The 16266-nt window shown below is 41.2% G+C and overlaps 1 protein-coding gene across 5 annotated transcripts in view; it reads left to right on the forward strand.

Annotated features, from left to right (window-relative positions):
* Positions 1 to 16266, forward strand: part of agap3 (ArfGAP with GTPase domain, ankyrin repeat and PH domain 3) — a 229141-nt gene that overhangs the window by 147813 nt on the left and 65062 nt on the right. For 3 of the 5 annotated variants that reach the window (XM_033982327.2, XM_055228496.1, XM_055228495.1), the window contains exons 7-9: positions 2724 to 2851; positions 3587 to 3742; positions 9396 to 9479. In XM_033982327.2, coding sequence (XP_033838218.1) covers positions 2724 to 2851; positions 3587 to 3742; positions 9396 to 9479 — 368 coding nt within the window. Of the gene's footprint in view, positions 1 to 2723; positions 2852 to 3586; positions 3743 to 4063; positions 8679 to 9395; positions 9480 to 16266 lie in introns of those variants that run through there. The other 2 variants (XM_055228498.1, XM_055228497.1) reach the window with 2 other exon arrangements.

The following is a 16266-nucleotide window of genomic DNA, read 5'->3' on the forward strand; positions in this document are numbered from 1 at the left end:
ATTTATTTTAGCATGACTCAGCAAAAACCTCATAGAAATAAAACTGGACAGGAAGTAGTGCCTGTATAAAGAAGTGGACTAAGTGAGTGTGACGTCACTCACAGCGTTCAGCTCCAGTCAAATGAAGCTCATCGAGGCTAGAGCAGTTATAGGGACGAATTTGGAGCAGAGTTCCATATTTGGAATTCTGACCGTGAGTATTATAGCAACCAAAGAGCCAAGCAACCGGAGTGAGGCTGTTGAAGGTAACGCCCCTTCCCGTTCGCACCGCTGGTTTAGCAGGGAGCGGGCGCTTAGCAACGCTATCAGCCAAACCTTAGCATCATGTAAGAGCGGGTTAATACCAGCATTTAAGACCAAAATGACGAGTCTGACAGCAGCAGTTACAGAGAGAGGGGACATAGTTTTTCAATAGACAGTGAAATGGAGTCAAAGTTGATGGAGCTGGAAGTGCGCCCATGATCACTTCCTGTTTGGAACATGACAGCTAGCAGGTCAGCTATGTGCATGCATGCATATATATAATCTTTGGTTGTGCACAGGGCCTATCTCCCAGTTCTCTCATTCGCTTTGTCTAAATGATGTGATTTTTTTGCTTTCAGTGAAGCTCAGTATGAATTCGTTTATAAATAGTGACTTTTTTCCTTTATGTCTTGTACAAAGTGTAGCTCGAAACTCACGCTCCCCTCACCGCACACTGAAGTCCTGAGGTTCTTTGAAAGCCCGCATTCCTCGAGAAACATCAGAATCAGCTGTAGCACGCTCGCTTACTCTTCCTCCTGTTGATGTCGGCACGTTGTCTTCCTCCCTTGTGTTAATTGCTTCCTGAAGCCCAATTTGAAATAATTAAAAGAGATGAAGGAGCATCGGCTGTCTGTGGGAACACTAACATCACTCTCGCCTCCTCCTCCTCCTCCTCTTCCTCCTCCTCCGTGTGGTCCCAGCTGTCAGTGCAACTTCAAAACAGCACTTTTCCCTTGGTGCTAATTCCTGCTCCACCCCAGTGCTGTCAACCAAATGACAGGTTTCATGGCAGCATGGCGATTCAGCGCTTCAAATCTGGCTCTATCGGCTCCATACAAAGGTGTGAAAAGGATCAGATGCCCTGGCAGGTATTATTGCATTTGATTACATCTCTCAGAATGAAACCACTTATCATAGGAGATGTGTCAAAGCTATATTACAGAGGCTTGTTTCTTGAATGGAAAAAACACCATTCCGAAGTGGATGATGTGAAGAGTTCAGACAAGGCCTCATCTGAAAAAAAAAATGTAAATAAATGTAATGCAAGATTAGTTTTCTGCTAAGTTCTAGCTCATTAACTTTACCAATACCTTGTTTTGACAAATGAGAACAATGAGGGATTAGACTAATTACGTATATAACCATAGACTGTATATATAAATGACATAACTAACCTGCTAGCCGCTGCGTTCCAATTCACTTTCTATTGAAAAACTGTGTCCCCTCTCTCTGTAACTGCTGCTGTCAGAGTCGTCATTTTGGTCTTAAATGTTCGTATTAACCCTCTACATGATCCTGGGGCTTTTATTTTCACTATTGTCTGTAAATCAAGATATGAACATTAATAACAGACAAATCATGTGTGCAAGCTGGAATTGCACCACCAACCAGTCTTAATGTTTAGACAGCTCAAATAGATAATATAAAGTAGTCTATCTGTGCGTTCTGCTTATATCCACTCCGATTGTGTAGAACTTTGAAATGAGAGTTGTATCTGGACAGTGCTGCAGTCCAACCTCCAAACTCCATGTTCCAGTTTTCCTATCCACTAGAAGGAATTAGTGAGTTAGTGGGATTAGTTATTAGTGAGATTTTTCCTGAGTTTGTGAATGTCATATTCCTCTATGGAAATCCAGTCCTTCCTCATTAGGCAGGTGCTTCTAATTGGGCCTTTGGGGAAAATACCTTCTGTTGGTCTGCTGGAAGACACTTGAGCGTGTCTGGCCCAGAACCAAGGCGGTCATCACCGAGGCCACACTCCCGAGGCCACACCCCTGAGGCCACACCCCCGAGGCCACACCCCAGAGGCCACACCCCAGAGGCCACACCCCCAAACGCAGAGCTCAGACTTCATTTCAGTATGTGCTTGGATCACATTTAAAGTAACAGTTTCAAAGCTTCAAGTTTTTTTTTTATTCTGACTTGATTTGGTTTGATTATACATGTGGTTAATGTTTATTATAGTTTTTTAATTATGTGTCAGTTTGGGCAAAAAAGTAGACTACAAAAGGACAAAAATACAGGAAGTAGCAGAGTTTTAAAATGGAATACCTCTCTATGTTTTCTTTACTTTATTTTTATTTTCTACAGTTTACATACACACAGAAAACATCAACTATATGAGTTAAGATATATGGAATTATGGAGTAAAGGAAAAAAATATTAAATATCCCACCCCACTTGCTCCCAGCTGTCACGGATGAATGCTGTCGTTGTGTCCTTTGGCAAGACAGTTCACCTAACCTGCATACTCTGTTGTGTGAATGTGTGTGTGAATGTGTGAGTGTTTCCTCGATGTAAAGTGCTTTTAGTGACTTGAAGGTGGAAAAGCTCTATATAAAAATGTGACCAGCTCTTTCATTCCAAGGCCAGATTTGCAGAAGTCACCAGTGATAAAATGAAGTTATGTAACGATGTCTCACTTCAGTGTTCTGAGTCAGATTTTAATGCTCATGTTCCTGTCTTTGTGTCTGTTGCAGTGGCTCAGAAGGTGGTGGCCATGAGGAAAAAGCAGCAGCTCTCCATTGGCCCATGTAAATCCCTCCCCAACTCCCCCAGCCACTCGTCCGTCCCTGCGGCGTCTCTCCCCTCGGTCCACATCAACCAGGTACGTTTCACTCACTCACTTCAAATTCACGGGTTGAAACCTTGCAAAATTTTGATAATTTAAACCCTGATGTGCATCCTACCCTTAGATTTACACTACGGCAATATAGAAAAGCTGATAAAAAGCTCAAAACGCTCAGTTTTCCTTGTGATGCCACGAAGTGGTAGTTTTCAAGTTAACAGTTCCTTTTGCCTTTAGTTCAGGACAAACTGAATTCTGAGCATCCTAATTATTCACAGTGATGAGTTTATAAGCACTTTTCACAACTCTGAGACCAGATCATGGAGTTTTACCCTAACTTTAAAGCTAACAACATTTAGCATGCTAATGTGAACTTCCTGATCCACTAAAATGCTTTCTAATTATAATTCTAAAGTTTTCTTCTTCCCACTTCTTCCCACTCCTTTTCAAACTCACTATGTGAAATATACACTTTATACAGACTACGATTTCAACCCATTGTTACTTTGTTTGTATTTTGTCAAATGGTTGTGGGTTCTTCTTTTCCAAGGGGTTGAAAATATAAATTGGCTCGATGCTAATGCTGGTACAATGCATCAACTGGCAGCATTTATGTTCTATTTGTATATGGTCCCTTTTAAAATAAATAAATAATAATAATAAATGCTACTTAACCCACTTCATATTGTTATTCTAACCTGTAATTTTCTCTTTCCTTCCTCCCCCTCTCTTTTCTCTCTCCATCCCTCTCTCTCCACCCCTTTCTCTCCCCAGGCGTCCAATGGCGGGGGTGCGTTCAGTGACTACTCCTCCTCCGTCCCCTCCACTCCGAGCATAAGCCAGAGAGAGATGCGCATCGAGACCATCGCCGCCTCCAACACGCCCACTCCCATCCGCAAGCAGTCCAAGCGCCGCTCCAACATTTTCACAGTAAGTATGAGGCATCTGATGCAAAGCAACACCCACGCGCACTACTAGGCTCTGCCCTGTCTCACTTTGTCCACCAGAGGGAGCTCCACATATACATCTCATAGCCTCCAATGCAGGCAGAGAAAGTACACAGCACGATGGGCAAAACATAACGTGTACTAGCTCCCCCGTAAAACCCTGAGCTAATTTCTAACGAGCACTGTGGCACTAAGGCGTCTTCAATGTTTTTTTTGTTTTTCCAATTGGGATGTAGTCAGACCCTTAACAAACATGGCTAAATGTTTGACCCCTCCCTCTCCCCACCCCTCTTATTTCTACTAGATCCTTTCTTTGCAGTGACTTTTTGGGGCAGAGACGCAGCAGAGGCCTATACAGCAGCGCGCCCAAGAGAACTTAGGCTAAAACGTCTTAACGGCCGACCACGAGCGAGCCTCCTCTCCAAATTTACCCCAAAACTCAAACAAAATAGTCCTCCCAGCCCCAAATCTGGTCTGAATCCCCCACTTCCCTGTCTGCCTGCCTTCTCCTTATGTCCTCTTGTATTTGCCCATTTTGCGCTAACCAAATGTGTGCTCTAACCACTCAGATTACCACAATTCTTGTCTTTTACTTGTAGCTTGTGTCTCCTTTTCTTCTCCCACCTTTCTCTCTCTCTTTTCTGTCCTCCTTCTGTTCTTTTTGCCTCGAAGCCCTTTAAACTTCACATTTCATTAGGGGCTTGTTTGAAAGTTGAAAAAAACAAAACAAAACTGACGTCGGGCCCATTTCTCTCTGTGAGGTTTAAAGGGACAGATCAGTGGGGATACACAGTGCGATTGAACCAGAACAATCTTTTTAACGCGATTAGCGACTCATATTGATGATGAGGTTAGCTAAAGGCACTGTCCCAGATATTTACCGTCTTAAAATTGTGAAAAAAAAGTTGGTCCAAAGTTACTCCTCACTGACCTTATCCGTTCAGAACATCCACGTATTCACCATGATGAGTTTATAAGCATTTTTCCATCATGGTAAAGCTAACAACTAGCATGCTAACACGCACTTCCTTACTTTCATTTATCTGCTCACCCGCAAAAGCTACCGTATTTAGTAGAGTCGCGCTGGAGTATAAGTCGCACCAGCCAAAAATGCATAATAATGAAGAAAAAAAAAAACATATTTCACGTGTAAATCGCATCTGAGTATAAGTCACACCCCCGGCCAAATTATGAAAAAAAGTGCAACTTAAATTCCAGAAAATACGTTATATCGAACTGTAGATGGAAAGAGCTAATGTTTTCACCTGTACTAACTTTCTAAATTTGTATTTCTCTGTGTACTCTGCCAGTCAAAAGTTTGGACATGTTTGGACAGGAAGTGTGTTAGCATGCTAGTCTCATTTTTTATTTTAATTTTTTTTTAATTTTACTACTTTCTACATGTTATACACACAGAGAAGAAATCAGATATATGAAGTAAGATAAATGGAATTTTGTAGTAAGGAAAAAATCCTCAAAGTCTCCTCCCTTTGCTTTGTCGAAATATATTCAGTAGTTATTTCACTTTTTCTTTACTCCATATGTCCGTATATCTTATTAAATATATCTGATGTCCTCTTTGTGTATCTAAAATGTAGAAAGTAGTAAAAAATAAAAACAGTGAATGGAGGGTGGCTGGCCATGGATATGAAACTTAGGTTATATCCATGTTCTTTTATCTGCAGTAAGTCGTCCTCATCACAAACAGTTAAATAAAACAATACAAAAATGTCACAATTTTATCTTACTTTATATGTTGGATGGCTTCTTTGTGTGTATATATAATGTAGAAAGTATTAACAATAAAAAAATCAATGGATGAGCGGGCGTGTCCAAAAGTTTGATTCTGGCGGTTCTGCGGGTTTCATTCTTGCTCTGACTCAAAACTTGTTCCATTGGCCTTTAAAATGTCTTCATAACTTCATAAACTTGGTTCAAAGTGTTGAAACTCTGCCTCCTCCAAACTTTGGCTCGTCAGATTTGTCCAAACGCAGAGGCGTGTTCATCTGCTGCCAAAGCCGACACATTGATAAAAGCACATTACTTCTGATTTACTATTCAACTATTTCACTTGTTTTATGTTTCACTCTAGCTCCACCTACTGGTTTAGCAATGTCACTACTGCGTCCGTATCAAAACAAATATGGCAGCTTATGATGAAAAAATAAAGGAAAAAAATCGCACTGGAGCTGAAAAACATGTCAAATCTATGCAGAGTCAATGAGCGAAGCCTAAACTCTGTGAATCTGAGGTGAGAGAAACGTGAATTTATCTGTAAATCATAGTTGACCAATGAGCTCCTTCGACTCATATTTGTCACTGAAATAAACAGATCTTATTGGACGATCACGTTTGGTTCTGGCTTGAGACGCAGCAGAGGACGAGGGGAAAGGCCTGTCACAATATTTGCAAGATTCAGTTCAGTATTTGAAAGATGGAACTATATTTTTTATTGTCAGTATTTATCGTATTGATTTTTCTTTGCAAGACTGGGAACGTTTTTGTTATTTTCACTTTATATGGTCAGATTTAAGCCTTAAAAGTTTAAATTCATAACTTGTCTGACTCATTACAGACTCAAACTATCGCCTGAAGTGTTTCATTCTGTTATTTATTTCTTGCAGCTCATGATTTTTAACAATATTGTAGATTTATAATAGTTTTTGTGTTTAAATTTGCTCTTGGGTTTTTGTGTCAGTGGCAGAAATGAGTTTCAATATTATCATTTAACGTTTATATTCACTTTAGTGATAGATTAAACTTCAGAATGTGTTATTGTGACAGGCCTACGTGAGGACCAGACTGACATCAATCTGTTTAAAAAAAAAAGTCTGGATTCACCAGGCTACCTATCTATGCAAAAACTACATTTAAATAGATTCGTCTTGCCCAACTAACTGAGCCAAAACTAAAACGTACTTAACAGCTGTGTGTCCCTAGTGACGAGGCGAGGCTGCTTCCTGTCCTCCCTCTTTTTCCTCTCTCTCTCTCTCGCTCCGTCTCTCCTGCTTTCTCTGTGCCCCTCCCTCTTGTTAGCTGCTGTCGGGAGCCACCTTTTAAGTGTGGCGTCCTCACAGCGTCACGTCCACACCTACGTGCTAGCGCCCCCTCTTGTTGTTGTCTCCCTTCCCTCCCCCTGCTTAGGTAGTGACTAACCATGTCCACCAGAGAAACGAACCTTCTCTGCCGGTCCGAGTCATGGAGATGCCGAAGCACGCCACCTACCCGGTCTGGGTGCCCGAATGGCAGGCCGAGCGGGAGTTTCAGCTCATGACCTTCTGAGGATCCCACCCTCCAGAGTGGACTGGGGGTAGGAGGGAGGGAAGGAAGGAAGGAGAGAAGGAAGCACATTTGAAGAGGAAGCAACAATTTTGGCCGTTTTACAAATGAGAGCTTTGTTGCTTTGTCCATTTACACATGTTTAAATCTCCAAACACTTTTCCCCAGTTTTTCCTTGTTCGTAAGTCAGTTTGTGTTTGAAGAGAGAGGACGTATGCCTTAAAGTCAACCTGCTTTGACAGACTTCAGAGAGGATCAGATCACAGCATCTTTTCTCCAAGATTTTTTTCTAAGGTGGTATTTTGTGACGGCACTGGCACTGGGACTCGTTCTGGTTAGAAACGCAACATTTAAAAAAAGCTTTTTCAAGTAACCACAACTCCAGCTCACTGTCTTTTCATAATTCAAATCTGTAGTAATAAACAGTAATGCCATACCTGAAACAGCCACTAGATGTCGACACAGTACACATCACTCTTCCTAGTGCTTCCACGATAATAACTATTTGGAAAGTGTCTGTCCCTTTTCATGTTCAAAGCACATAGTCCAGATGAGTTTGAATCTTTTATACTTAACGTCATCCCATTTCGCTCAAACGTTACATACATTAGCGTTAGCCATTTAGTTTTTTTGTTTTTAAATTCAGTTACTCTCCAAAACAACCAATTTGACTTTAGTTTTCAATTTTGGCAGATTTACGCTTCTGTTTCCAACCTTTTCGTCAACACAAAGGGCTTTCCAACTCCTTCCAAATTAGGTTGTGTAATATATCCGAGTCCCGCTGCTTTGCCAATAGAGAGAGTTTATTTACGGCAGACTTGTAACGCAGAAACACACAGGACATAGTGGAGTCTGGCCAAGTATAGGACGCTTTTGGAAATGCCCTGGGTCCGAGCCGGTCCCAACCTCATAGCGTGCATTCATTTACCCGTGAGCCATTGCAGTTACACAGTGTGGAGTCTGGAACCCAAAGGACCCTGTTTACATCAAACTGCCTTTTGCCATGTCTGAGAACGCAAGGACTCGAGGTGCCACGTTATTTTTGTTCTTCCTTTTGAACAAACGTTTCTTTTCACAGTTCTGATTTGAGCTTTTGTGGTTTGTGGTACGGTACTAAACATGGAGGTATATAGAATAGGAGAACTCATGGGTGATGTTATGAAGGCCTTCATAAACTTTAGAGTAGACAGTCAGGGTCAAAGGTCATGTAAAACAAATGGACATGGGTTGCACCGACTTGTATGAATGTACTTGATATATATTTATGATTTACTTCAAATGATTTCTCTTGTGTTGATTCATTCCTTATTTGTTTGAGTTATTTGATTTTTTTACCATTTAGTTTTGAGATTATGAACTGGCATAATCGTATTTTTAAATCATGAAGGATTGATGAAAACTACAGACCGATGTATAGCTTGTATTGTATTTTATTTATAATGGTATATACGAACATTACCTATAAAAACTATATGAAAATTATGCCTTTTATTGTTCAGCCTATATTTTGTGGGAACTGCAATGTTTGGCTCAATCTGTTGAATATTTTGAAGTGAAATTTGTGACTTGCTTTGTATGGTGTCTGTATAGAAGCTAAAATGAGTCCTTATGAAATAAAATGTTGGAAAAAAACTGAAAAATCAGCGTGGCTTTGCTTTGAGCCTCTCTCCATTGGTGACTGGACATCCCCATGTTATGAGTGAGATCATTACATCACGTCTGTCTTCAATGTCAATCACTTTTATTCAATTTTTTGGAAAAGGGGTGGGAACTTTTACAATGCATTTTCATGATCTGGGATTAATACACGTTTTTCCTACAGGTGTATTGAAACGCTGTGTTTATGCTAACTTCCCCTGACTCTCCCTTGTAGCGTTCTTCTCCAGAGCTCGAAGAAGGAACTAACAATATTTTTTTCTCTCCTTTAAAGTTGTTTATCATTTTTTGCATTAAAATGGTGGTTTGCAGGTTGACAAAACAGACCTGCTCATTTGTAAGGAAGTATATGCCGATAACGGGCTTTCAAACTGAGCCCTGACTCGATGTTCTGTGTTGGCGTGTGCTCCGTGTGGTCTTGTTCTCTTGTTCTTTGATTGCACGTTGATGTTCGATCGTTTGGTCCGCTGGTCTGCTTGTCTGTTGATCTCAAGCTTCTTTTTTTAATAATTTCTTTGATTTGCCAACACGCACACAACTGCCACACACGACCGCAGACCCCCACTCGAACCCTACCTCACGCCCATGCATTCACGCAACAACACATCTTATTATTATGATTTTGTTCTTTTATTTTATATTCCTTTGCTTTTTCGTGCATCGTCCTTGGTGTTAACTGACTTCTCTTGTTTTCGTTGCAGTCGCGGAAAGCCAGTGAGCAGGCAAAGAGCGTTGACTCTAAAACAGACAGCATAGGCAGTGGAAGGGCCATACCCATCAAACAGGTGAGCACCTCGAACCCTCCATGTGTCACACGGTAAGTAGTCCATTTATGTCCCAGATACTTTTGACATTTTTATTTTTTTAGTTATACAAATTACAGTACACATATTAAGCCAATTTATAAAGGGGAAAAATGTAAGATTTAGTTTGATTTTTTTTTTTAAACAAAGCAAAACAAATGATATATTTATGTAGCGCGTCGTGATAATCCCTATATCCACAGGCCTATTATTATTAGGGTTTGAATGAATAAATGAAACTACTTTAACAGCATTTAAACAATCATCGTTTTAAGGGCTTTACAAAGCAGCAGAAACTCATTGTAAACGCTGTTAAAGCCCCAGCTCCTGTGTTCTGTGTGTGATGTTGTTTCTCTGCTGGTGTTGTGTGGTGAAGTGTCCACTAGAGGGAGACACAGCACAGCGTTACACGCGCGGCTCATTCTCAGTCTCATCAGTGGCATCTTTCTTCTGTTTATTGGGGAAATATAAAAATAGAAATTAAATGTTTTACAGTACTTTTTTTTTTTTTGTTTATTTGCGTAAAAATGCGTCATATCAAGACGTGTTCATTAGGCTGTTAGCTCATTGTAGGAAGCACGTGATACAAAAAAATAAACATACAGATCTGAAAAAACTGGATCATTTGCAAATTACATGACTGGTATTTATGAATATTAATATTCACATTTTGGAGTTTATGTGTTTTGTGTTAATTTAATACAATTATGAATACAAATGTCAAAGGATAAGCATTACTGATTTCATTTTTCAAATACACTTTCAAATATATTGAGAGTTTCGGCTTCCTGGTGTAGGTGACATTTTGAGGACTTTTGCCCATTTAAAAGCTATAATAATTATCATCATTCCAAAACACATTTATACAAAAGTGACCTTCACTGCTGGATCAAAATCCTAATAGGAACATCCACTTTACAGTTTAATCCTCTGAGTGAAATCTACCCGTGTGGTCCTTACGTTATTCCTTAAACGCATATTTTAGTCATACATTTCTTCACATAGAACAAGTGAGTGTCCAATCAGAGGCCGGCTTGAGGCTCGCTTCTAAACGTCCGGCTGTAACCCGAAGAATTGACACACTGATTAGCAATCACTCTGATTATACGCAGCTCCGAGGAGGGTCAATGTCTGTGTGCTGTCCCTGTATTATCTCCATTATGTACTCTACCTGCGCCGCACCCTGTCACGTCCTTGTGAAAAATCCACCTTTTCTCATGTCATTCAAAAGAAATTGTCCAGAATCTCTGGTCCAGTCCAGTAATTGTGGGGCAACGATTCCAAGACTCAGGCCCAATCTCAAAATATCAGTAAATGGCAGAGTGTAGTTTAAGTCAATCACATAACAATTATTATTATTATTAAACAAAAAAACAAAAAACACTTGCCTGTATTTTCAGCTGTGTAAAAAAAGCATCAAATTGTATACAATTATGTAAAAAATACTGCTTATAGTTTTTTGTGGGTTTTTTTTGTTTGTTTTTTTGGTACATTTTTACAGTAATAATATTGGCAGTCCGTAACACAAAGTACTCCTAACCCGTGCTGTTTTTTTCAAATATACTCATGTCATATTTGTGCATCTACAACCTTAAATATCTCACAGAATTCTAAAAAAAATAAAATAAATCTGAAAATGTGCTTGTACTTGTGCGTCTCAAAACTAAAGTGAAGTCGACTCTTCTGCAGCAGCTGTGGCTCCATGTTTTTTAATTTAACAGACCCTGTGTTTGTCCCACACGGGTAAAAGTCCAGTGTTGCAACGCACAGTTCAAGAACACATTACAAATATGACATTGAAAATAAAAAAATACATACAAATGAATTTAAATTTAACTTAACATTTTGAAGAATCATTATAAACCGTTTTATCTCTACCAAAATAATGCCACATTAAATAACTTCATTTTACGTCTGTTTAGATTTTGAAAGTACTTGAGTAACTTTCGGCAGGATCTGCTCCCCGCCGGCTCGTTGTCATTCCTACAAAAGCCTGTGTTTGGAGAGGGGCCGGGGGGATTCTACGGGGGTGAGGGGGGCCCGGGGGGGGGGTTTCACATGACGGTGGGGTGGTGTGGCCAGTCAAATGCACAATCACCGAGATCAAAGCCCCAATGTGAGCTTAATTAGCACCCCTCACCCCCCTCACTCCTCTGCTTCTCCCACCCCCTCTGCTCCTCCTCACCCATGGGGGGCCAAATTACCCCCTCCCCTGCCTCGGAGCGTCCCATACAAACAGTGGTGGATTGTTGGTGCTCTGTGGCCTGTCACAAAGGGGAGGGTCTGTGAGGGTTTGGCAGGAGCAGTGTGGAGCTGAGAAAGACGCTATCTCCCAATGTGGAGATAAGAGCCACACAAATGGATCCCGACTGGCTCCCGACCGGCTCCTGACCGGCTTAATGCGGAGCACATCACTGTCTGCTGTCGGGCCCCTGTATGATGCCACACTCTGTGCACAAGTGTCATTACATTTCAAGTGATTTTGTTTTAAAGCACACACGACTCTCTGCATTTTATTCACAAATAGAAGACAAATGTATCAAATATATAAAGCAACATGTATGGAGTCATGCAGTAAAGAAAACATCTTCAAAGCCTCCTCCTTTTGCTTTCTCAAATTAATTCACTTCTTGTCTTTATTACATAATTCCATATATCTTACGTCATATCTGATGTAAAAAATAAAATAAAAACACTGAATGAGAGAGCGTGTCCAGACATATACCACACTGCAAGGTTCTTTTATCTGTTGTAAGTCGTCCTCACAAACAGTTAAACAAAACATAAATAAATACAAACATGTCATAATGATGATGATAATAATAATAATAATAATAATAATAATAATAATAATAATAATAATAATATAATATAATAATAATAATAATTGTTGTTATTATTATTATTATTATTGTTATTGTTATTGTTATTATTAATTGAGATAAACATATTACCTCATGGTCTTAGTGTCTCTGTCCTTTAAGGGGCGTGTCTTTGTCTGTTTCTCTCATTGTAACACATGTATCCGACTGTGGTTCTGGTGTTGTTGACATTGGCTCTAAACCCGGTGCTCCTCAAACGGCGAGCGTGGTGTTTGTCTGTTTGTGTGTGTACAGGTCTGTGTGTGCATCTGTGTGTGTATGTGTATATGTGGCTGTGTGAACAGGTCTGTGTGTGTCTGGTTTGTCGGTGTGTGTGTACAGGTCTGAGTGTGTGTGTGTACAGGTCGGGGTGTGTGTGTGTACAGGTCTGTGTGTGTGTTTTTGTGCATGTGTACGTACAGGTCTGTGTGTGTGTGTGTATGTACAGGTCTGAGTGTGTGTGTGCACGTATGCATGCCTGTGTGTACAGGTCTGTGTGCATGTGTGTTTGTGCGTGTGTGTGTTTTTGTGCTGTGTGTGTACAGGTGTTTGTGTCCGTGCGCCTGTGTTTGTTCATGTATAGATCTGCATGTGTGTGTATGTGCGTGTTCTTGTATAGATCGGTGGATGCTCCAGCAGAATTGGTGAAGACATATTTACTTGTAAAGTGGTGCAGTTGTCTGTGTACGTATGTGTGTATATATGTGTGTGTTCTTGTATAGATCTGTGTATGTGCGTGTTCTTGTATAGATCGGTGGACGCTCCAGCAGAATCTGTGGAGACATATTTACTTGTAAAGTGGTGTAGTTGCCAGAGGCCGTGCGTCTGCCTCATTTACTCTGTATGATTACAGAGCACTTTAAAGCTCTTTACACTTCTATTGATGAAAATGAAACCAATCGGAGCTGTCGCAGCATCGATCTGAGATGTTCTGTCGAGAATATATGTGTCAGATACAGTACAGGTGAAAAGTATTTTCATCACACATTCTTAATGTTATAACATCGTTCCCTCGTCAAAAACCTGCATGAAGAGGTTTTACATGTCATCCATGCATGTTTGAGTAATCTAGTGATCTCTCCTGAGCCCTATTCAAACCCTTCTTATGGTTAGCAGTACGATTCTGTACAAGGCTCCACCCACAAGCCTACATCACCCATGCTCCCACACGACTATTCTCCATAAATATCATAGATTGTATATATAAATGGACATAGCTAACCTGCTAGCCACTGCGCTCTGGATTGGCTCTTTGGTTGCTATGATACTAGATCTAGCCAACAAACAGAAACTGTAAACAAACAGGTGTGTTAGCTTCAGTGTAGTTAGTTCCTCCCTTCAGACAGATATAAGTCAGTGTCCTGCAGCTTGGATGAGCTGCCAAACTTTACTGCATGAGGTTAAGGTACACCTTTATTTGTCCTCTGCATTTGACCCATCCCTCTGTGCAACCGGGGCACCTCGTCAGGGCGGACCCAGCTCCAGATCTTACTGTTGGCCTTGGTCAGGCCTGAGCTGGAGGATTTGACCTATGGGACATGTTATTTTTGGGTTGGGTTTGGGTAACAGACATAAACAGGCGAGTGGTTGTGCTTAGAATGTCCAGACATTAAACATTAATTCAGAATTCTTAAAACTGTCTTTGGTTTTTATAGAGTTATTTCAGATTGTGATGCTTTTAATTTTGGAAAGTTTTGTTTAATATTTTCCTAATTAATAATTCAAATTTTGCCATCAAACCAACTTTCACTCTAACCACCGCTCCACAGACGTGTTTAGTATTTAGCATGAGGCCATGTTGAAATTTGAAGTCACGATTCTCACGGCCAAAATAACCATGATTAACGATTATATCACTTTAACGATGAAAGTTGCTTGTTTTAAAATGTTCCAGATATGAATCATTATAATTTTAACGTTTGAATAAGTTCTATGTTTTGAACAACTTTTATATAATTTTATTTTGTTCTCAGTGAAAACAGCGAGGTTCTAGTGGAGAACATTCTGGATAAGTAGCTTTTTTTGCAACATTCTTGAAACATAATGGAGAATATCTTTGTTGTCACGGTTGTATAAAATGTCCCATGATCAATTATTGTCGACCCTGTATATCACGATAACCCACGGACTGTGTAAAGAAGTGGACTAAGTGAGTGTGACGTCACCACAGCGTTCAGTTCCAGTCAAATGAAGCTCATTGAGGCTAGAGCAGTTATAGGGGCCAATTTGGAGCAGAGTTCCATATTTGGAATTCTAACCACTAGTATCATAACCAAAGAGCCAATCCAGAGCGAGGCTGTTGAAAGTAACACCCCTTCCCGCCCTCACCGCTGGTTTAGCAGGAAGCAGGCGCTCAGCAATACTGTCAGTCAAACCTGTTGCTAAAGCTCGAAGAAGATACTTAATTTGTCTGTAATTAATGTTCTTGATTTACAGACACAGTAGTGAAATAAAAAACCCAGGATCATGAAGAGCGGGTTAATACAAACATTTAAGACCAAAATGATGAGTCTGACAGCAGCAGTTACACAAAGAGGGGACACAGTTTTTCAACGTAAAGTGAACTGGAGCCAGAGTCAATGGAGCTGGAAGTGCACCCATGAACACTTCTTGCCTGGAATGCGTCGGCTAGCAGATTAGCTATGTCCATTTATATACAGTCTATGTGATAAACGATATTGCTGTTTATGTCCCATCCCTCGTGTTACCGTGAACAGCTGAACTGAAACATTGTGGTAGTTCTTGGTCAGTTATTGCAACAAAAACAGAGCTTCAGTTTGACCTTTGACCTGTTGGAAGCCTAAGCCCTCCATGTGACGCTTGTGACAGAGGCTGGTCCATATGAATCTCACTGGAGCAGGATGATGTCGGCAGGCGGCTTGGTGCCCAGGTCGTGAGGTCGTCCTTCCTGATGTGTTAATAGGGATTAAAGCCTTTGGGACGGCCCAAGTGCTCCCTCACACACACTCACACACACATTTAGACACGCTCCCTCACACACACTCCCTCACACTCACACACGCTCCCTCACGCTCACACTCCCAGTCCCTACCACTCACACATTCTCACACATGCTCACTCACACACACTCCCTCACACACACTCACTCACACACACCCCCACTCGCACACACACTCACACATGCTCCCTCACACTCACACACACACTTCCTCAAACTCACACTCTCTCTCACACACACACACACACACCCCCACACTCACCCCCACTCCCTTACACTCACACACACATTCCCTCACACACACATACTCCCTCACACACACACACACACCCACATGCTCCCTCACACTCACACACACACTTCCTCAAACTCACACTCTCTCTCACTCACACACACACACACTCACCCCCACTCATCACTCACACACACTCATCACTCACACACGCTCCCTCACACACACATGCTCCCTCACACACACTCTGCCTTACACTCACATGCTCCCACATACAACCTCACACTCCCACACACACCACTTCCTCATACTCCCTCACCCCTCACACACAGTCCCTCACACACACTCTCACACTCCTTACACACACACCCTCACACACACACACACTCACACCCACACCCCCTCTGACCTGTTCTAAGACACACACTGTCTTGTTCTAAGACACACACTCTGACCTGTTTTAATGCACACATTGTCCTGTTCTAAGACACACATTCTGACCTGTTCTAAGACACACACACTCTGACCTGTTCTAAGGCACACACTCTGTCCTGTTCTAAGGCACACACTCTGACCTGTTCTAAGACACACACTCTGACCTGTTCTAATCCCTCATTAAGGGGCCCCTCCTCCCTGTTTAACCCACAGAGCCTCTGGTGCTTTCGCCTCCAGCCGAGGAACTGCTTTGTTTACTTTGCATTTACTCTGGAGATAAGG

The sequence above is a fragment of the Periophthalmus magnuspinnatus genome, chromosome 17, assembly GCF_009829125.3.
Source record: "Periophthalmus magnuspinnatus isolate fPerMag1 chromosome 17, fPerMag1.2.pri, whole genome shotgun sequence".
Lineage (NCBI taxonomy): Eukaryota > Metazoa > Chordata > Actinopteri > Gobiiformes > Gobiidae > Periophthalmus > Periophthalmus magnuspinnatus.